This window comes from Chiloscyllium punctatum, chromosome X (genome assembly GCF_047496795.1).
Source record: "Chiloscyllium punctatum isolate Juve2018m chromosome X, sChiPun1.3, whole genome shotgun sequence".
NCBI classification, from domain to species: domain Eukaryota; kingdom Metazoa; phylum Chordata; class Chondrichthyes; order Orectolobiformes; family Hemiscylliidae; genus Chiloscyllium; species Chiloscyllium punctatum.
The window spans coordinates 28,384,145-28,407,598 of record NC_092791.1 but is presented as its reverse complement, the minus strand read 5'-3'; the positions used below and the strand labels follow the sequence as shown (position 1 = coordinate 28,407,598).

At 45.8% G+C, this 23,454-nt stretch overlaps 1 protein-coding gene across 7 annotated transcripts in view; it reads left to right on the top strand.

The window, feature by feature from the left end:
* The window catches only part of LOC140471286 (RNA-binding motif, single-stranded-interacting protein 2-like), a 247,305-nt gene that overhangs the window by 126,281 nt on the left and 97,570 nt on the right, over window positions 1-23,454 (top strand). For all 7 annotated transcript variants that reach the window (XM_072567269.1, XM_072567268.1, XM_072567263.1 and 4 more), the window contains exon 3: window positions 20,780-20,838. In XM_072567269.1, the coding sequence (XP_072423370.1) occupies window positions 20,780-20,838 (59 nt within the window). The remainder of the gene's footprint in view (window positions 1-20,779; window positions 20,839-23,454) is intronic.

The window sequence follows — 23,454 nt, the reverse complement described above, 5'->3', positions numbered from 1 at the left end:
TAGGGGGTGGGGGGGAATTTGGGGGAGGGGCGCTGGGAGTACGATAGGTGGGAGGAGGTGAGGGTGATAGGCCAGAGAGGGGGTGGGGGCGGAGAGGTCGGGAAGAAGATTGCAGGTCAAGAGTGCGGTGCTGAGTCCGAGGGTTTGGGACTGAGATAAAGTGGAGGGAGGGGAAATGAGGAAGCTGGAGAAATCTACATTCATCCCGTGTGGTTGGAGGGTTCCTAGGCAGAAGATGAGGCACTCTTCCTCCAGGCGTCGTGTGGCCAGGGTCTGGCGATGGAGGAGGCCAAGGACCTGCATGTCCTTGGTGGAGTTGGAGGGGGAGTTAAAGTGTTCAGCCACGGGTTGGTTGGTGCGGGTGTCCCAGAGGTGTTCCCTGAAACGTTCCGCAAGTAGGCGGCCTGTCTCCCCAATATAGGGGAGACCACATCAGGTGCGCGGATACAGTAAATGATGTGTGTGGAGGTGCAGGTGAATTTGTGACGGATAGAGAAGGATCCATTGGGGCCTTGGAGGGAGGTGAGGGGGGAGGTGTGGGCTCAAGTTTTGCACTTCTTGCAGTTGCAGGGGAAGGTGCCGGGAGTGGAGGTTGGATTGGTGGGGGGTGTGGACCTGATGAGGGAGTCGTGGAGGGAGTGGTCTCTCCAGAACGCTGATAGGGGTGGGGAGGGAAATATATCCCTGGTGGTGGGATCTGTTTGGAAGTGGCGGAAATGACGGAGGATGATACGATATATCCGGAGGTTGGTGGGGTGGAAGGTGAGGACCAGTGAGGTTCTGTCCTGGTGGCGATTGGAGGGGCGGGGTTCAAAGGCAGAGGTGTGGGAACTGGATGAGATGCGGTGGAGAGCATCGTCGACCACGTCAGAGGGGAAATTGCAGTCTTTGAAGAAGGAGGCCATTTGGGTTGTTCGGTAGTGGAATTGGTCCTGGGAGCAGATGCGGTGGAGGCGAAGGAATTGGGAATATGGGATGGCGTTTTTACAGTGGACAGGGTGGGAGGAGGTGTAATCTAGGTAGTTGTGGGAGTCGGTCGGTTTGTAGTAAATGTCTGTTGAGTCGGTCGCCCGAGATAGAAATGGAGAGGTCTAGGAAGGGGAGGGAGGAATCTGAGATGGTCCAGGTAAATTTGAGGTCGGGGTGGAAGGTGTTAGTAAAGTGGTTGAACTGTTCAACCTCTTCGTGGGAGCACGAGGTAGTGCCAATACAATCATCGATGTATTCCTTGGCCTCTGCCTTGGTATTCGGCACTGACAAGTTAACTCCTTTAGCCCAGGGTTGTTTTTGTGTTGCAAATCCGCCAAGTTGAACATCTCCTTTCTCAGCCGCAGTGCCCAAACTGAACACAGGAAACAAGTGTGGTTTTTAGTTCAGGCAAGGCCAAAAGCTTTTGTGTGCAGAATGCCAGCTAGCCTCCTTGCTGTTGTGTTCTCTGTGGTTTGTGGGTTGCCTCCTCTGACCTGACCAGTCCTTTCTATTTGTGAATGGACTGAGAAGGAACTGAAACTGGGGTGAAAAGCTGCAAAGGGTTTTCCTGTTGAGGGTTTTCTCTTGACTTGCTCTGTCAAGCATTTACACAAGAAGTAGGAAATGGTAGACACCACGGTTTATCAGTTGGAGGGGGATCCTCAGTTATTTTCTCTGGTTTTGGGGGCATTGAAGGGGGTAGGGTGGGGCAGAATATTACCCCAACGGCGGTGATGTCAGAAAGCACTTCCTTCTGCAGAAAAAGTTTGGAATTTCTCCAATTGATAATAGTTTGGGCAAGGGGTAATAACTGTTATGAAAATCAAGGTGAGCAGAGCAAGTTCACGTGCAGGTCAGCCATGATCTCATTGAATGACAGTAAGAGGTTCAAGGGGCTGAATGGCCTGCTGCTTCAGTTCTTGTGTTCCTGAATATGAAGGCTGCTTGCCAGAAGATAAGCAAACACCTTCAGAACACAGAAGGCTGAGGAGCAGAGCAGATTTAGAAAAGGTTTGAGATCTGTCAACGTACTTCTGAAAGGAATTCTCACCTTCAGGTAAAAGGTCAAGGCCTTTGAGGTGAGGAGAAGCTTCAGAGGAGATTTCATTGAGGTGTTCCAAATCTTGAAGGATTTCAATATAATAAAATGTTTCCATTGACAGAAGGATTGGAAATCAGGGACACATGTTGAAGGTGATTGGCCAAAGAACCAGAGGGGCGATGAGAATTTCTTTGATGTGTTGCCACAAACAGCAGTGGATTCAACCATAACTTTCAAAAGAGAATTAGTTAAATACTTGGAAAGGGAAATTTTGCAGAACCATGATAAAAGAGTGGGTTAACTGGATAATACTTTGAAAGAGCCAACACAGGAATGATGGGCTCAATGGATTTTTCCTATCCTGTGTGATTGTTTGTTTCTGTGGAAAAACTGGAAAGGAGTGACATAGAGTAGGTTGATTGATGGAGTTCATACTAAGAGGCTGTTTCCCTCTGGCAGGGGAATCTAGAACATGGGGACATAGTCTCAAGATAAGGTGTCAGCCATTTTGGACTGGGATGAGGAGAAATCTCTTCACCTAGAAGGTGGTGAATGTTTGAAATTCTTCACCTCCAAGGGTTGTGGACGTTCCATCATTGTCTATCCCCATTCTTAACTTTATTCAGTTTTGGTCCTTCAGGGAATTGTGGGATGTGGGGAGCAGGTTGGAAAGTGGCATTTAGATCCAAGATCTGCAACAATCAGATTGAATGGCAGAGCAGGCTTGCAAGTTGTGTGGCCTCATCCTGCTCTAATTGTGTTTTTGTGAACATGGAGAGGAGGAGAAACAGACAGAAAGCAATGAAAGACAGAATTAAAGCCTGAATTTGTTGAATTTAATGCAGAAGGTCAGGGACTGCCCTGGAGAACAATGAGGGTCTGCTCCTAAAGCTTGTTTGGAACATTGCAAAAACAGCTAAAGGCTGAAAGCTTTGAGCGGGTATGGGAGAAGATTTGGAAGTGGTGAGCCACAGGGGAAAATCAGGGTTATGTTTGAGGGTGTAACAGAAATGTTCGGCGAAGTGATTACCCAATTTTCACCACAGATGAGCAGTGCGTATAGGACACTAGGTCAGAGGAATAGCATAGATATTGCTGTCTCAGGCAAAAGGACTATTTTAGGGAGAGAAAAATGCTGATTGGATGAGGTAGGGAGGACGCTTGTTTGCCGCCTCAGCCAGTAGGCCTAAATGGCTGTTTACTGTGCCAAGCAATTCTGTCCAAAAATCCCTTATAGCAAGTAGTTCAGAAAGAACCCTGACTGCCTCTCTACCTCACTCATAGAATCAATAATAAATAGGGAGCACACTGAAAAGACATTAGCTTATATTTATATGGTGCTGTTAACATAAATTGAAGCATCCTTCACAGAGAAAAAACAGAGCAAGATGGACTCCTAGCCAATGAAACAGGTGACTAAAGAGGCGTGCTTAAAGAAGAGAGAGAAGGCAAGAAGTTCGGGGAGGGAAGTGCATGGAATCACATGACTGAAGGCAGAGCCGACAATATTGGAAGGGAAATGCTTCTGGACCATAAATGAGACAAAAAGGAATTGACAACTGAAGATTGCATAACGTGATAGGTAAAAGTTAAAAACTAAGAGATTTCAGTCAAGTTGAATGCTGTTCAAGAAAGGGAAAGGGTGATGTTTCTGCATAAGTGTTTTTGTGTTGGTGTTTGTGTGTGTTAGTGTAGGTGCATTAGTGATTGTGTGTGTGTTAATGCATGTTTGTGTTTGTGTGTGTTAGTTTGTGTTAGTGAAAATGTGTGTATGATGTACTTGCATGCCCTCATGCATGTTGTGATACAGCTTTGCTTGTCACAGCTGGCTCTCGCTGTTACAGCACAGAAAGACTGTAAGAATATTTGTGGGATTGACGCAAATAATTGATTTTTTTTTTGTTACCCCAGTCCCAAGTTTGATTATCACTCAAACTCCAGCATACTCACATAATCTGGCACTTTCCAATAAAGTTGAGAAGTGGCTGAGATGGTGAACTGAAGGGATCTTAGTTCAACATACAAAGCAAAATGCTGTGGAAGCTGGAAATCTGAGCTAAGACCAGAAAAAAAACTGCCAGAGAAACTCAGCAGGTCTGTCAGCATTTGTGAAGAAAGAAACAGAGTTAATGTTTTAGTTTGAGGACCTTACATTAACCTGTTGAAAGGTCATTTTCACTTGGAATGTTAACAGTTTCTGTCTTCACCAATACTACCTGACCTGGTCACGATTTGTAGTGTTTCTTGTTCTTTGCCCTGTTTTGTTTTTAAGCCTCTAGGGTATACTCTTTATAACTCACAGTCATATTTATTCTGTGCTTATCCCTCATAACCATCTCCTCACTGCCTTGTTTTGGGCTGCCAAGCCTTGTGCCAGCTCTCCTCCCCACCCACCTTGCCCAGGTGGCCAATCTTCTTCAGTTATGGGTGGCACAGTCTGGCGTTTCGAGGAGAGGAAACTTGCAGGATAACCCTGCCCATGTGACTCCTGACCAATGGCGTTGATCCCATTCCCAAATGGGATGAAACCCTTCTGTACAGTGCAATGCCATCTCCACAGCGTCTTGTATCGTTGGCACACAGCTGTCCTTCTGATAGTGGGGAGAGGCCTGCTGTTACATATAACATAGAATCCTTACAGTGTGGAAGCAGGCCATTCAGCCCATCAAGTCCACATCGACCCTCCAAATAGCATCCCACCCCCTGCCCTATCCTAATAACTCTACATTTCCCATGGCCTACACATCGTTGTGGGAGGAAATAGGAGCACCCAGAGGAAACCCACGCAGATACAGGGCGAATGTGCAAATGCCACACAGTCATCCGAGGGTGGAATAGAACCTGGGTTCCTCGCACTGTGAGGCAGCAGTGCTAGCCACTTTGCTGCCCCTGCATTGGCATGAGAAGCAGAATTACCAACTCTGCTTTGGTGTTCTCCTGGAGCTCGAGTCACATGACCCTCTCATTGCCAACACACTGCTATTGGTCCATCTCCTGGGTGATCCTGCTTTCCAACAATCAACTAGGAAAAGGACAGACCCTTTTGCTGTGATATGTACTGAATGAGATTGGCCTCTGTTGGAAGTTGAAATTGTGGAGCTTCTGACAAATTTACTGGCAGGGCCTTGTTTGAGGGATTTTTTGTTTGATGCAGAGGGGCTGCCCACCAAGTGGGATAGTCTGTAACATCAGGGAGCCCGTGGGAGCAGTCCCCAGGATGAGAAAAGCCAGCAGAATGGCTAAAGACAGAAAGCAGGATGGGGCTGTAGTCGTGGGAGCAAGCCCATCGTGGAAAGGTTTGCCTGAGCGCTGTGGTGGGGCAGGAAGAGCACAGCCAGTCAGGCAGCATCAAAGGAGCAGGAGAATCGACGTTTTGAGCATAAGCTCTCCATCAGGAATGAGGCCTCCTTTCAACACCACGCTCTTTGATGTGTGGGACCGTGTCTTTACTGCCACAGATGGCACTGACAGTGGGCTAAAACCGAAGGCCAGTGTTGAGCTGGTGTCTGTAGTTTGAAGGTTTGATGCCATGCCAGTGCCAAGTTGCCCAGTGCCGACAGGGGTGCAGTAAAGGCTTTGCAATGGGCACTCATGTATCTACTGCTGGGGGGTAGAGCAGGGAATGGAGCTGATGGCTAGAGAGGAGTTTGAGAGATTAACAGAGGACCAGCCAAAGATTTTGACCACATTTGACCCTCTTAGTAACCCCCATCTGCACACCATCTACTGGAGAGTCTTGAGGTGCTGAAGTCAGGTGAGGACTGGCTCAGGCACAGCTGTGATGCCCCTGCAGCTGAACATCTGGCCCGTGTTCAGTACCTTTGTCCCATATGTGCAGAGTGATGCTGGGAGTGACTCATCGGCTTGTGTGAGGAAGGGGAAGTGTTGGTGTTGGTGGGGGTCACCTGCTTAACAAAGATGGGCTGCACTGGCGTTGCACCCATGACATCCCAAAATGCTTCCCAACCAATGAAGTGCTTTCTGAGTGTGGGGAAAGAGTTGGGACGTTGTGTAGGAGGGAAAATTGTAGCCTGTGTCAGTAGCTATAATGAGCTTCCACCCTCTGGAGAATGAGCTACTAGAGAAATACAGCACACTGCAAGTACAGTCAGTTGCAAGATGTGACTGTTAGAATCTGTCATGTGAGTGGGCACAAGTTCCACTTACTGCGTTCACAGCCTGGTTTGACAGCATTCCTGATCGACAGCACATTTTTTTTTGAACTAGCCTTTGGAAGAGGGAAATGACTCGCATTTCTGTGTCGCCTCATATCCTCAGGGCGTGACATAGTGTACCTCCCAGTCACTAAATTACATACGGAAATGATTTCCATCATCACTGTGTCAGCACCTGCAGCAAACACAGCTAAGCCATGCCAATGGGAATTAGTGACTGGGTGAATCACGCAATAGTTAGAGCACAGATCTAGGCCACTCAGCCCATTAAGTTCATACTGGTGTTTCTGCTCCACATGAGCCTCCTCCCACAACTTAACCTTCAACTTCTTCCTCCCTCCTTGTTATCCCTTTCAACACATCTCTGTGATTCAATCCTGTGGGCATTGCCTCCAGATGCTTGCTGCTGATAATTTTTTGTGGTATCAGTTGCCCGTCTGTGAGTGCCACTAGCTAGGCTGAGTCTCCCTTCCTGTGACAGAGTGTCCAAAATTGTCGATGATAAGCCAGCCCTGACAGATCGTTCTGGGGCGGTGAGAAGAAAGAGAAGGTCAAATTGCCCATCGTGTGTTTATTCAATAGGATGCATTGAGGTGTACAAATGCTTATGACTCTGCAAAGGCTACAGGGACTTGCACACTGTGACCTACCATAGTCATGTGACCTATAATGTAGTTGCTAATGGATTGAGGCATGCAAACATAAACCACTGCATTTATTTCAATGCAAGAGGCCTAACAGGGAAGGCAGATGAACTCAGGGCATGATTAGGAGCATGGGACTGGGATATCATTGCAATATCATTGCAATGGCTCAGGGATGGGTAGGATTGGGAGCTTAATGTTCCAGGATATAAATGCTACAGGAAGGATAGAAAGGGAGGCAAGAGAGGAGGGGGAGTGGCGTTTTTGATAAGGGAAAGCATTACAGCTGTGCAGAGGGAGGATATTCCCGGAAATACATCCAGGGAAGTTATTTGGGTGGAACTGAGAAATAAGAAAGGGATGATCACCTTATTGGGATTGTATTATAGACTCCCTAATAGTCAGAGGGAAATTGAGAAACAAATTTGTAAGGAGATCTCAGCTATCTTTAAGAATAATAGGGCTGTTATGGTAGGGGATTTTAACTTTCCAAACATAGACTGGGACTACCATAGTGTTAAGGGTTTAGATGGAGAGGAATTTATTAAGCATGTACAAGAAAATTTTCTTACTCAGTAAGTAGATGTACCAATTAGAGAAGGTGCACACCTTGACCTACTCTTGGGAAATAAGACAGGGCAGGTGACTAAGGTGTCAGTGGAGGAACACTTTGGGGCCAGTGATCATAATTCTATTAGTTTGAAAATAGTGATGGAAAAGGATAGACCAGGTCTAAAAGTTGAAGTTCTAAATTGGAGAAAGGCCAATTTTAGGCAAGAACGTTCAAAAGCTGACTGGGCGCAGATGTTCGCAGGTAATGGGATGGCTGGAAAATGGGAAGCCTTCAGAAGTGAGATAACGAGAGTCCAGAGACAGTCTGTTCCTGTTAGGATGAAAGGAAAGGCTGGTAGGTATAGGGAATGCTGGATGACTAGAGATATTGTGATTTTGGTTAAGAAAAAGAAGGAAGCATATTGTCAGGTATAGGCAGGATAGATCGAGTGAATCCTTAGAAGAGTATAAAGGTCGTAGGAGTATAGAACATATAGAACATATAGAACAATACAGCACAGAACAGGCCCTTCGGCCCACGATGTTGTGCCGAACTTCTAACCTAGATTAAGCACCCATCCATGTACCTATCCAAATGCCGCTTAAAGGTCGCCAATGATTCTGACTCTACCACTCCCAAGGGCAGCGCATTCCATGCCCCCACCACTCTCTGGGTAAAGAACCCACCCCTGACATCTCCCCTATACCTTCCACCCTTCACCTTAAATTTATGTCCCCTTGTAACACTCTGTTGTACCCGGGGAAAAAGTTTTTGACTGTCTACTCTATCTATTCCTCTGATCATCTTATAAACCTCTATCAAGTCACCCCTCATCCTTCGCCGTTCCAACGAGAAAAGGCCGAGAACTCTCAACCTATCCTCGTACGACCTACTCTCCATTCCAGGCAACATCCTGGTAAATCTTCTCTGCACCATCTCCAAAGCTTCCACATCTTTCCTAAAGTGAGGCGACCAGAACTGCACACAGTACTCCAAATGTGGCCTAACCAAAGTCCTGTACAGCTGCAACATCACTTCACGACTCTTGAATTCAATCCCTCTGCTAATGAACGATAATACTCCATAGGCCTTCTTACAAACTCTATCCACCTGAGTGGCAATCTTCAAAGATCTATGTACATAGACCCCAAGATCCCTCTGTTCCTCCACCTGACTAAGAACCCTACCATTAACCCTGTATTCCGCATTCTTATTTGTTCTTCCAAAATGGACAACCTCACACTTGGCAGGGTTGAACTCCATCTGCCACTCCTCAGCCCAGCTCTGCATCATATCTAAGTCCCTCTGCAGCCGACAACAGCCCTCCTCACTGTCCCCAACTCCACCTATCTTCGTATCATCTGCAAATTTACTGACCCACCCTTCGACTCCCTCATCTAAGTCATTAATAAAAATTACAAACAGCAGAGGACCCAGAACTGAACCCTGCGGAACTCCACTTGTAACTGGGCTCCAGGCTGAATATTTACCATCTACCACCACTCTCTGACTTCGACCGGTTAGCCAGTTTTCTATCCAATTGGCCAAATTTCCCTCTATCCCATGCCTCCTGACTTTCCGCATAAGCCTACCATGGGGAACCTTATCAAATGCCTTACTAAAATCCATGTACACTACATCCACTGCTCTACCCTCATCCACATGCTTAAGAGAGAAATCAGGGCAAAAAGGGGACATGAGATAGCTTTGGCAAATAGGGTTAAGGAGAATCCAAAGGATTTTACAATTACATTAAGGAAAAAGGGTAACTAGGGAGAGAATAGGGCCCCTCAAAGATCAGCAAGGTGGCCTTTGTGTGGAGCCGCAGGAGATGAGGGAGATACTAAGCGAGTATTTTGCATCAGTGTTTACTGTGGAAAGGACATGGAAGATATAGAATATAGGGAAATAGATGGTGACATCTTGAAAAATGTCCATATTACAGAGGAGGAAGTGCTGGATGTCTTGAAACACATAAAAGTGGATAAATCCCCAGGACCTGATCAGGTGTACCCGAGAACCCTGTGGGAAGCTAGAGAAGTGATTGCTGGGCCTCTTGCTGAGATATTTGTATAATCATTAGTTACAAGTGAGGTGCCGGATGACTGGAAGTTGGCTAATGTGGTGCTAACTGTTTAAGAAGGGCGGTAAGGACAAGCCAAGGAACTATAGACCAGTGAGCCTGACCTCGGTGGTGGGCAAGTTGTTGGAGGGAATCCTGAAGGACAGAATGTACATGTATTTGGAAGGCAAGGACTGATTAGGGATAGTCAACGTGGCTTTGTGCGTGGGAAATCATGTCTCACAAACTTGACTGAGCTTTGTGAAGAAGTAACAAAGAGGATTGATGAGGGTAGAACTTCAGTAAGGTGTTTGACAAGGTTCCCCAAGGGAGACTGATTAGCAAGGTTAGATCTCATGGAATACAGGGAGAACTAGCCATTTGGATACAGAACTGGCTCAAACATAGTAGACAGAGGATGGTGGTGGAGGGTTATTTTTCAGACTGGAGGCTTGTGACCACAAGGAGTGGTGTGCCACAAGGATCAGTGCTAAGTCCACTACTTTTCATCGTTTATGTAGATGATTTGGATGTGAGTATAAGAGGTACAGTTAGTAAGTTTGCAGATGACACCAAAATTGGAGGTGTAGTAGACAGTGAAGAAGGTTACCTCAGATTACAGTGGGATCTTGATCAGATGGGCAAATGGGCTGAGGAGTGGCAGATGAAGTTTAATTCAGATAAATGCGAGGTGCTGCATTTTGGGAAAGCAAATCTTAGCAGGACTTATACACTTAATGGTAAGGTCCTAGCGAGTTCTGCTGAACAAAGAGACATTGGAGTGTAGGTTCATAGCTCCTTGAAAGTAGAGTTGCAGGTCGATTGGATAGTGAATAAATCATTTGGTATGCTTTCCTTTATTGGTCAGAGTATTGAGTAAAGGTGTTGAGAGGTTATGTTGCGGCTGTACAGGACATTGGTTAGGCCACTGTTGGAATATTGCATGCAATTCTGGTCTCCTTCCTATCAGAAGAATGTTGTGAAACTTGAAACGGTTCAGAAAAGATTTACAAGGCTGTTGCCAGGGTTGGAGGATTTGAGGTATAGGGAGAGGCTGACTAGGCTGGGGCTGTTTTCCCTGGAGCGTTGGAGGCTGTGGGGTGACCTTATAGAGGTTTATAAAATCATGAGGGGCATGGATAGGGTAAACAGACAAGGTCTTTTCCCTGGGGTGGGGGAGTCCAGAACTAGAGGGCATAGGTTTAGGATGAGAGGGGAAAGATATAAAAGGGACCTAAGGGGCAATCTTTTCACGCAGAGGATGGTACGTGTGTGGAATGAACTGTCAGAGGAAGTGGTGGAGGCTGGTGCAATTGCAACATTTAAAAGGCATCTGGATGGGTATCTGAATAGGAAGGGTTTAGAGGGATATGGGCCAGGTGCTGGCAGGTAGGACTAGATTGGGTTGGGTTATCTGGTTGGCATGGACGAGTTGGACCGAAGGGTCAGTTTCTGTGCTGTACATCTCTATGACTCTCTGACTCTAAGTCCACACTGACTCTTCAAAGAGCATCTCACACAGACCCATCCCCCTACCCTTTGTAATCCCACATTTCGCATGGCTAATGCACCTAACTAACACATCCCTAAGCACCATGGGTAATTTAGCATGACCAATCCACCTAACTTGCACATCTTTGGAAACTGGGGGGAAACGGGAGCACCCAGAGAAAACCTGTGCAGACATGGGGCGAATCATCAAGGCTGGAATTGAACCCGGGTCCTGGTGCTGAGGCAGCAGTGCTAACCATTGTGTCACCATATCACTCTTAATTAATTCTAGGTACATCATTGAAGGTAAGGACATTTTAGAAATTGCATCGCTCCAACGTAATTAAACACCTTATAGGCAATGCTCTGCTTTGGAAAGCCCACAAGCTATGGATAAGGCGGCAGTCATTTTGCATACAGTAAGATCCCATAACCTTCAATGAGATGAATGACCAATTAGTCTGGAACAGTTTTGGGAGGGGAGGGGGATCTCATTGGTTGGGGCTTGAGGATTGGCCAGGACCTCAAGGAGAGGGTCCCTTGTCCTTCTTCAATGGGACTATGAATTTATGTCAAGATCAGAAATACCAGGCTCAAGCCTGAATTCCCCACTCTAGAGGCTGGAGAACAACAATCTAGGCTGACTGTGGAACTGCTGCACTGCCCGAGCTGTTGTCAGCCATTTATGACCTTAACCTGGTGCCCTGTTGGCCTGCTGTGCTGGCATTTTGCAGGACAGCGGGGCAATTGTCTCCTGTTCTCTGAGCAACATCGATCGGCATGACACAGACAAAAAAAAGAGAGAATCAGATGATGACATTGCTGCTTGTGGGAGTTTGCTGGGTGCAAACTGGATTCTGTACTTGCCACAACAACACTTCAAAAGGTACTTCATTGCCTGGGAAGCATTGTGAATCGTCTGGTAGTCATGCAAGTTGCTATGTAAATGCACACCTGAAGCGTGTTTTAATGAAATTGGAAAGGCAATTTTAAAATTGAGTAAACCTGACTGAGAGCCAGTGTTGATCAATGAAGGAAGGTGAAGGAAGGCGATTTGCTGCATGTTAGGCCACCAGATGAAGATTACCGACTGTGACGTGCTGGGAATTTACCTTCTGGCAGAGATCTACAGGGAATATATTACCAGAGGTGAATTGGATGAGGAGAAGGTTGTCAGAATCAGGCATTAGTGGGCACACAGGTCTGGAAGGCTGGTGAGAAAGAGAGAGTGGGAAGTGGGCAGCTGAAGTTGCTGCATGCAACAGGTGCCTTACAGAGAATGAAGAAGGAAACTGCGAATTTACTCTGAGTGGGCGTCGAATCTGGGATGGCCACAGGAGAGCTACAGTAACAAGGGAGCACTGAAGGGTGAGTGTTGGGGGATTCAGAAGGGCACAGTACAGGAGAAGAGAAGGGAGAGGAGGCACAATGACAAAGAGAGGGGTCTAGGAAGGCCAAAGAGAAAGTAAATACAGAAGTTTTGAAAAGTGATTATACACAGTATTTGGAGGTTGGAGAATGGTTTCCACAATGGTTTATATGGAGGTAGGATTGCCATCAGTGTTGCCTTAAATTTGTGTGTGCTATGGTCCTTTTAAGACTGACACATGATTAACTGTACATATCTTACAGGGGCCATGGCTAATGTGCAACCTGCTTGCAAGGCACATGATGGCTGCCGGACTGAACATCTACACACATCTTCTAGCAAACATCAGTTCCCTCAATCTGTTAATCTTTTTGTGCACTCCAACAGTGGATTGGCTTCACTCTGAGCTACTGAGTAATTGCCCACACCTCCACGAGGACATTCTTTGCTTTCCGTTTCACTCATCATTCCTCCCTGTAGTTCCTGTTCTCACATTTTCCAACATCATTCGCCAACTCTCTGCCCATTTCTCAAGTATCTCAAGATCTCATCCTGCATTGGAGCATCTGCCACCTCCAGATCCTTCATGAAGGGATCAAACAAGATCAATCTCAAAGCAGATCCTGGTAGGCCTCACTGAGAACATTGCCCCTGGTTGACGACAACACCTTGTGCGAGTTCCCCTCTGGGTTCTTTCATTCAACCACTTACATATCTATTATACAATACTTCCACTGATTCCCGCTCTTTTTTATTTTCAGTACCAGCCTCTCCAGAGGATCTGTGTCAAAAAGGCCGTACAGCAATCCAAGTACACCTCATCCACTGCATTAACTCTGTCCAGCTACTTTGTCACACTCTCAAAGAAAACCAGTAAGTTACCCGTCAAAACCTCCCCTTCATGAATTCACGTTGTCTTTCTCTTTTCTGATTTTGCTTTCTAAACAGATGCTCCGTGAACTTATCTCTGCTAAGTGTTTGCATAACTCAACCACAGTGGTTGCCAAGTTTCATGGGTCAGTAATTTCCTGGGTTGTTTCTGGCTGCTGTTTTTAAAACCGGGAGGAACACCTGTTTTTCCCCAGTCGCTGTGTGGCCTTGCCAATGTTCTGGTACTTCTAGAAGATTAGGATTGAGGTTCCTCACTTAATTTATGTATCTAGGGACAAAGTCCTGAAGGCAGCAAACTTGGAGACAGAAAGGGCATCTCATGAGGCAAGGTGGTACCACACCTAAACCTTGCCAACTTTCCACTTCAACCAGAATTAATTTGTAGGCAGGAAGGGTCATGTTTGACCTTCTTAGCCCATTGCTAATTGAGGTCCTTAAGAAGGGAAAGTGAGGACTGCAGATGCTGGACTTCAGAGTCAAAACGTGTGGTGCTGGAAAAGCGCAACAGGTCAGGCAGCATCTGAGGAGCGGGAGAGTCGACATTTCGGGCAAAAGCCCTTCATCAGGAATGTCTTAAGTAGCCAATTAATAACCACTCAAGGGCCTCCTCCTGGGATTATCATAGCTACAGGTGGGCCTATCACCATATGGCATTCCTGATAGCTGCATACCTGAGGACCATGGTGGGGTTTCCTCAATCAAGGGCAATCAGGGCCTGATCAAGGGACTGGACGTTGGGCGCAGGGGTGGGGGTAGCGGTGTTTACTGGGAGCTGCTCCCCACCCTTGCTTTCTGCCCCTCACTTCATGCGGCCCCCAACCAAAACCACTTGCTGATTGCTTACCTTTGACCTGGGTCCTCTGATGGCAAAACCTGCCAGCTTCTGATTGGCTGATGGATCTTTCTGGACTGAATATCCTTCTGGGGTCTTGATTCCAGGGGTGTGTTCACTGGTGCCCTTGGCACTGTCTGATTGGCATGTGGTTTGGTAAGCCTTCTCCAGAAGAAGTAAAATGGATCTCTCTCTGGCTTGCCAGCCCACTGACAGGATCCCTGACACCTCAACAAGATTTATTTTACATTTAGACAAGTGCTTGACCATGCCTGTAGTGATACATTACCTTGACAAAATGCTTGTGATCCCTCTCCAGATCAAATAAATTACTTATCTCCTCCTTGATTAAAGCTGAGGCTGAATACCCTAATAGTATTTTAGCAGCCTGTGTGCCATCAGTTGCCATGCTTCACTTTATCCCACTTTCTGTAGGCCCCACTCCAGCTTTCACAAATGAAAATGTTTTGGTGTTCTCTTTCAGTTGTCCCATTGTATTCAAACTGAAAGCTTTCTTTCAAATATTGCTGATATTTTGAAACACCTGCCATTTTGCTATTGAAGTTGTTTTAACTTGTCATCCAGTTGTTGTATTTAATGGTACCTACTCATGGTGTTATTTTGCTGTCAGCAACCAGTACCAGTTTGTTCTCTAGTTCTGCTGTGTTTCTATTTTTTCAGTCTGGCTGTGGTATTAGTTTGTTGACTGGTTTGTCAGTGCATTAACCTCTCTGTAATCCTGCCCCAAATGTTGGTAATCCTATAGAGATACCCTGGTGCAAGGGTCAGGAAGAGCACACTGGCTCAGTAACATAAAAACAAAGAAAACTAAAGCAGAAGTAGGCCACTCAACCCTTCTAGACTGCTCATCCATTCAATATGATCATGGCTGATCATCCATCTTCAGTATCCTGCTCCTGCTTTCTCCCCAAACCTTTTGATCCCTTTAGCCCTAAGAACTATATCTAACTCCTTCTTGAAAACATTCCATGTTTTAGCCTCAACTACTTTCTGTGACAGAGAATTCCACAGGCTCCCCACTCTCTGGGTGAAGACATTTCTCCCCATCTCAGTCCTAAATGGCCTATCTTTTGTATCCTTGGACTGTGATCCTTTGTTCTGGACTCCCCACTCATTGGGAACATCCTTCCTGCATTTACCTTGTCTAAACCTAGAATTTTATTGACTTCTCTGCCTTTGCCCCTCATGTAGATTCCAATGAATACTGACCTAACCGATCCAGTCTCTCTTCATACGTTACTCCTGCCATCCCGGGAATCAGTCTGGTAAATCTTTGCTGCATTCACTCCATTGTCAGAACATCCTTCCTCTGATGAGTAGGCCAAAACTGCACACAATATTCTAAGACTCTGTGCAATTGCAGGAAGATATCCCTACTACACTCAAATTCTCTCACTATGAAAGCCAACATACCATTTGCATTCTTCCCCGCCTGCTGCTCCTGCATGTGACTGGTATACAAGGACACCCAGGTCTCATTGCATTTCCCCATTCCCCCAACTTGCCCCATTCAGATCCTGCTTTTGCTACCAACTTGGATAATCTCACACTTATATTGAGTTCAGCAGCCTCAGTGGTGCCAACAGATTTTGGGAACCCACTATGAAACAATGCCTGCACTAGAGAGAGACGTCTACTGTCTCTCTTTTGGGGTGCTGTTTTCTGATCTCCGCCCTCATTGTTGTACAGTGGTGACTTATTTGGCTGGCAACACAGGTGCTTGGGGAGGTCACCAGCAATGGCACAGAAAGAGAGCATGATCCTGTAGAGACTGAAAAGGTGGAATAAAAAGAGGAATAAAAACATTCGATGAGCCTGGCAGCCTCTGTGGGGAGAGAGAGAGAGAGAGAGAGAGAGAGAGAGAGTGTGTGTTCAGGTTGAGGACCTATCAGAACAGGTCAACATGGAACAGATTTAAAGCAAGTGAGGAGGCAGTGATAAGATTAAAGGGAAGATAAAAGAGGATAAAACAAGGGAAGGTCTGTGATGGATGGAAGGCAGGAGAGATTAAGTGACCAAAGGGTTTGCAGTGCAAGACAAAAGGGGATGCTAATGGGTCAAATAAAAAATAACATATGGACATAGAGCTATTGCCACTATCTGCTGTCCAAGAAAAGAGATGCAATGGGTATGTGATGAGATTGTTGCTTTTGGTTTTGTAACTAACAATGGCTACTAGATGAAGTGCTGCTCCTAGAGCTCACATTGAGCTTCAGTTGATGCACTTGAGAGGACAAAGGCAGACTTTACACACCACAAGGCCAGAGGCTAGCTTGAAAACCAAAACAGGACTCTGCACATGATGTCCACACTGCTTCTTGCTGAGTCAGCAGGCAGATTCTCTTCAGGCCTGTGCCCAGACATCTTCAAGCTGCCCTGGCATTTCAATGTTGATGTTTGCAGCAGCTAGATGGACCAACCTCTTGGCACGGCTGAGAACCAACGTGCCAGGCACTGGCTGATGTGATGTGGTGCCCAGATCAACTAGCCCTGCTTTCAGTCAAGTGACAGGCATTGCTGTCATCAATGTTAATGGGTGAAGTTGGCAGAGACAAGTGTTCAGGCTCTGGGGATTTGCTTGCACAGTTGGTGCAAGGTGGTTGGCGCAGGATGACAACCACAGCGTGGCATTGGTATCACAAAAGACTCCAACCCCAGCGGCAACTGTCTAACAAGAAACACTCTTTGAACATTGCCTTGACCAGTCTTGCTGACATGTCCCCCTCAGTGGGCCGAGGGAGGGGTCCAGAGGCTGCATGTGAAGTTGGATGCCAGTGGAGCCTGGCATAAAGAATGCCCAGCAGCTTATTCAAGTTTGGTCGCAATCATAGGAGGTATAGATAAGGTGAATGGCAGGTGTCTTTTCCCTGGTGTGTGGGATTTCAAGATGAGGGGGAAACTTTCTTAAACAGAGTGGTTCATGTGCAGAATGAACTTCTAGAGGATGAAGTGGATGTGGATACGTTACAACATTTAAAAGACATTTAGTTAAGTACATGAATAAGAAATGTTTGGAAGGATATAGACAAAATACAGGCACGTGGGACTAGTTTGGTTTGGGATTGTGGTAGGCATAGGCTGATTGGACTGAAGGGTCTGTTTCAGTGCTGTATGACTCTATCTGAGATAACATGCAACAGGTACACAAGGGAGACAATAATTGAAACAAAGGGTGTGATAAAATAGGGTGGCAGATGGCTTGTATGCAGCATGAACACTAGCATAGAGCAGATGGGCCAAATGGCCTGTCACTCTGCCGTAATTTGGTAGAATTCATTGTAATCTGTAAAAAGGGGTGGGGGTTGGTCACTCAACTAAAATTCCACTCTAGCTTGCTTACTGGTAACCCTGATGAGCTGTAAAGGGTTGTACAGGGCTGGGCAGCAATATCCCTTGGCGTTGAAGTTGTGTCGGTGAAGGGAAGGCTTCCCAAGCCAGCGAACATGCCCGAGGCTGAGCTGGTGGTGCCCAGATCTCTGGTCTCAGTGGCCAGCATGACAGAGCAAGTGGAAAAGGGACAGATGCAGCCTCCTGTTCAGGAGACCAAGCCTGGTTCAGTCTGTGGCTTCTCGCACGCACTTGGCCACCAGTGCAATTAATCACCAGAATAAACTGTAATGAACACCGAGCCATTGAGAAAGAGCATGAGATCACACGGATGCCTTTGCTTGAATGAGTCATTCAGGAAATTTATACGCACTCTCGAGGCTGTAACTGACGAGAACAGGAAATATTTTTGCACGTGACAAGATTTATTTATAGAGGCTCCTGATTCATTTAACTCTGGTAACCTTTTCCCCCCTAGGAAGGGGGGAATTGTTCAAAGCAGACTGCTTGCTTTGAAGATGAGAAATCTGAGGAAGAGTGGACTATTCGGCCCACTGAGAGCATCCTGCTATTTTGTGTATCAGTTTCTCTCATTCTTACTCTGACCTCTCCTGTGTTAATCAAGTGGATTTGGGTGTTTAATTTTACTTTATTCAGAGTAATGCATGTCACTGGCCCAGCATTTATAGCCTTTCCCTCATTCCCCTAGAGAAGGTAGTGGTGAGCTGCCTTCTTGAACCACTGCAGTCTGTGTGCTGTAGGTAGACCCACAATGCCCTTAGGGAGGGAATTCCAGGATTTTGACCCAGCAACACTGAAGAAATGGTGATACATTGCCAATGTCGAGATTGTGGTGCTGGAAAAGCATAGCGGGTCAGGCAGCATCCGCTGAGCAGGAGAATCGATGTTTCGGGCAAAAGCCCTTCATCAGAAATTAATCATTCCTGATGAAGGGCTTATGCCTGAAATGCTGATTCACCTGCTTCTTGGATGCTGCCTGACCTGCTGTGCTTTTCTAGCACCATACTCTCGACTCTGATCTCCAGCATCTGCAGTCCTCACTTTCTCCTCCTTCAGGGATGTAGTGCCAACCAATTGGGCTGCATTGTACTGAATGGTGTCAAGCTTCTTCAGTGTTGTTGGAGCTGCATCCATCCAGGCAAGTGGGGAGTATTCTGTCACACTCCTGACTTGTGCTTTCTAGATGGTGGACTGGCTTTGGGGAGTCAGGTGGTGAGTTGCTCACCACACAGTATGCCTAGCCTCTGTGACCTGCTCTTGTATTCATTGTATTTATACAGCTAGTTAAGTTGTGTTTCTGGTCAATGGTAACCCCCAGGATGGTGATAGTGGATGTTTCAGTCATGGTAGTGTTGTTAAATGTCATGGGACAATGGTTAGGTTGTGTTTTGTTGGTGTTGGTCATTGCCTAGCATTTGTGTGGCGCAAATGTTACTTGCTACTTGTCATGCCAAGCATGGATATTGTCCAGGTCCCACTGCATTTGACCTTGGACTGCTTCAGTTCCGAAGGAGATGTGAATGATGCTTATCACCAAGTGGTGTTTCATGCTTTACACTGTTATAGATTTAGGGATGGACAGGGAGAGCATTGGGGCAGGGTTATGAAGTTGTGGGTATGTTATAGGTATTATGCAGAGGAAGGGGTTGGAGTATACGAGGAAGATTTTCTGTTTGGACAGCTGTTTGGCCACAGTACCTATTTATGGAAGTGCATACTACACTGTGGGCTGTTGTGAGATGAGGATAGGATACGGACATATCAGAAGCAGAGAGATGGGATTGGGGATAGCAGTGCAGACAGAGTCACATGGGTGTGTGAGAATTGAGTATACAGTAATTGATATCTCCTTGTACACCATTGTTTAGGATACCACATAGAGAGTGCTTCACAGCTGATAAGGTCCTTTGGAAGTGCAGTTACTGTTGTAATGGCAACAGTCTCTTTGCACACATGGCTCAATGATGCTGGTTAAGCAGCACTGGAGGATTCCCCAGACCCTTTTTGGGATCTTTTCCATCCACCGGAGACGGCCTCAATTTCACATTCCACCCAAAAGGTGACACTTAAAATTGGACCAGGGTCCTTTTGGTACCTCATTTATACATTTCCCTGCACATAATTTTTCTTGCTATATTCGTTCACAGGATGTGGGCATCACTGATTTGGCAGTATTTATTGCTGATCCCTAATTGCCCAGAGGGCAGTTAAGAGTCAACCACATTGCTGTGGGTCTGGAGTCACATGTTGGCCAGACCAGGTAAGGACTGCAGATTTCCTTCCCTAAAGGACATCAGTGAACCAGATGAGGTTTTATGGCAATTGATAATGGTTGCCACTAAGCTAATTTTAAAATTTAATTTGAAAATGAACTTGTAGGATTTGAATCTACGTTGCCAGACCATTAGCCTGGGGCTCTGAAGTATTAGCCCAGAGACATTAACATAAGACCACAACCTCTCCAATTGGGACAAATGGGATTTTAGTATCTTTGACTGGAATTATGTTGGGGAATTGAGTAAAATAATTTTAATCAACGAAAGGCTAATCTCTGTCTCATTGTCCATAGACTGAGCAATAATGCCACTTTTCATAATTTTCTAATGTGTGTCAGCAGGAAGGCATGCTCAGCTGGTTAAAGATTTGTTGGAAAATACGGGTGGTCTATTATAACATTGGTTGTTTTCTCAGTGGAAAGGGGCCATGAACTTTAGGCAGGGGTCACTCAGGCGTCAAGGAAGGGGGTCGGGTGACTACATGGTGATTGGGACCACCTCGTACGTTGAGAAATGCAGCCCTCAGGGTGGGCCCACATAAGAATTTGAAAGAGAAAGCAATTTTCTGGGTAGAAAAATATTTTTAAAAATTAGTCAGGAGGATTATGGGAAATCAGAACATTCAGAAACCAATTATGTGTTTGAACCAGTGAATCAAAAACTAGACTTTGAATTGGCATTGACTTGACAGAGAACCGAAGGCTTGCATTTATATAGCACCTACTTCAGCGTGAGCTAAAGCTCCTTAGAGTCAATGTAATACTTGTTGAAGTGTAAGCACTCGTGTAATGTAGGGGGAAACGCAACAGCTATTTGGTGCACAGCAAGCTCCAACATCATAATGACCAGATAATCTGCTTTATTATGTTGCCTGAGGGACACTTATTGGTCAGAAGGTTAGAGAGTGCCACCTCATCTCCCGCTCCTCTTTGAAACAATGCCAGGGGAGTTCAGGATTGGCAAATGGAGCTGTGGTTTAATCCCTTGCCTGAAATGCACCACTTAGTACAGTTCTCTATCAGGGCTCCCCCTGAAGGCTCAACCTGAGACTAATGGCCTTAAGGCTGATTTACGTAATTTCTGAATTGTCCTTTTCTTTGTAACAGGTATGGTAAAATCGTCTCCACAAAGGCTATTCTGGACAAGACAACCAACAAGTGCAAAGGTAGGAGACTGTTCTTGTCCAGTGTTTGGTATTAAAGGACTTAGAAGCTCGAAGCAGGGAGCCTTGACACAACTGTCCACCCCTTGCCCCCACTCAGATGCAGACCTATCATTCATAATTTTGGCATTCCCCGATTTTAAGCTGCGCTAGCATGGAAGGTGAGGAAGCTCAGAGAAGCCATTGCAATTGTGGAGTTATCGTCAGTTCCTTGTTGGAATCCGAGGTTAAGTATTGTAAAGGGATGTTGTAATCTGCATTGAGGTGTGATAACTGCATTGCGACTTTGTTTTTAATGCGAGTTTTCAGCCAGTCATCTGAACAAACTAGTTGGATTTGACCTGAGATCAGCAAGGTGTGAGATAACGGGGAATGCAATCTTGTGCTTTGATTGCAAAATGAGGAGTGAATTGCTCTGGTAACTGTATTTATAATGTGGGAATTTCTGCTACAAGTTTGCAAATGGGTTGACGTTGCTCAGTGAGATGCCAATGATACTGAAATGTTCAGATGAAATTCTCCTTCTTTGGGGATTGTGGTAACAACAACTTGCATTGATATAGCGCCTTTTGTAGTTTGAACATCCCAAAAGAAGTGTTATCAGCTCCAAAATTCGGTTCTGAGTCACATGTAATGGAGACTGGAGAACAGATGGCCAAATGTTTGGTCACAGGGTGGATTTTTCAGAGGGGACAGAGGTGGAGAGGTTAAGGGAGGGGATTGCAGAGCTTGATACCCAGGCAGCTGAAGGCACGTAGTGACTTAAAGTTGGGAGGAACTTGGAGGTTTTTAGGGATGGATGACTTTACAGAGGTAGGGAGGGGAAGGATTTGGAAATCAGGATGTGAGTGAAAATCAAGACCAAGCTTCAGTGAGTATAGGTGTGATGGCTGAACAGGAATCAGTGTATTTTAGGATGTTGCTTAGTAAAATCTCAAATGAGCTCAAGTTTGCAGATAACTAAACAGATTTGGCCTCCATTCAGATAACGATGCTTGTCTTTTCTTTATGCTCTCACAGGATGTGGGCGCTGCTTGCTAGGTTAACATATATTGCTCATCCCTAATTGCCTCTTGACTAAGTCCCAATAAACTAGCTGCTTAAATCACTGTGATCTGTGTAGTGTAGGGCATTCTTGGTGCTGTTACGGCAGGGAATCGAGAGGATGATTTGAACCTGAAATGGTTTGCATGAACCTTCATTCAGTGGGAGCAGGGCAGGATTCAAAATCTTTGCTTCCTTGCTTCTTATTCCATGGGAAAAGGCTCAGGATTCTCCAGTCATTGCTTTGGGGTGGTGACTTGAGGGGAAGGTGGGGGAGAGAGGTGAATGAACTACAGTTCCGTTAGTGTGAAGCTGGGAGCTGGCAAACAGCCCGCAGAGCAAAGAGTACCACAATTATATTCTTTGTCAGCAAATAGGTTTTAGTAGATGACTATTTAAAAAAAAACGCAAGGCCTTTTTATTTCTCACAAAACTGCATTGGTATTTTCTCTTTACCCTCCACACTTCCCCTCCTACACTACTGACCCCACAGAAAGTATCATTCTCATCCACAACAAAACACAGGTTTGAGATCTTCAAATGCAGTTCTTTGCAGAGCATTCTGTTCTCTCTCATTCATTCGCTTGCTCTCACTCACTCTCTCTCTCTGTCTGTCTCTCTCTCTCTCTCTCTCACATTCACACTCGCACACACACACGCTTTCACAGGCCTCACATTCCTCGGATTCTGGCTGTCTGTCGATCACAGAGAGGTCACAGTGGACAACGCTTGTTGCGGAGAGAGAGAGAGAGCATGCAGTAAAGTTGTCTGAAACATGTAACAGCATCTGTGCAAGTATTTATACACATAGAACTCGGTGTTCTTCCAGCAGCATTTCCTGTTGAGGTTGGCGAGCCAAAGTGGGCTGGGGGGATGGGGAGAGTCGATTCACCTTCAGTCCTCCTGAGGGTGACCAGAGTGGGCCATTTTAGAATCAACAACAGTTCTATGGCAATCCAAATAAAGTTGTGGTGGTTTGAACTCCATGCCCCGGGGGCAACGTTTGTGGTAATTAAAGAGCAAATAACCTACCACATGTCCCACAAATCGTCGCCATGGGAATATTGGTAGATTTGAACTCTGGCCTTCTGTTCTCCACGCCCCCCTCATCCAAACCCTCCCCCACATTATTCCTTACTGTCCACTGTTTTTGGGAGTTCAGTCTGCTGCAACCATTGATTTTTCTTTTAAATTCCAAAACAATATCTCTCTCATTTGGTCATACTGCATTTAATGAATTGTTTTTACAAAAGTAAATGTTATGATTTAAAACTTTGTCAGATCTTGGCAGCCATGCATGCATGTTTTTGGAGGGAAAAAAAGTATGACCTTTTTATTTAAACCATGACTCAATGTTGCCATCCTTTACTATGTCCATTTAAAAGAGAGAGTGCTTCTCAGCTATTTGACTGGAGCAGCTTTGCAACCCAGAGCTGACCTGGCATCTGCACACCCAGACTTTCCAGCGGGATGAGTGCACTGATCAGGAGCCAAGGTCCTGCCACATTTGCTGTCATGCCAAAAAAAGTGTTAATGTGAAGGAAGGAAAAGTCACAGGTCAGCGGTGATGCCTAT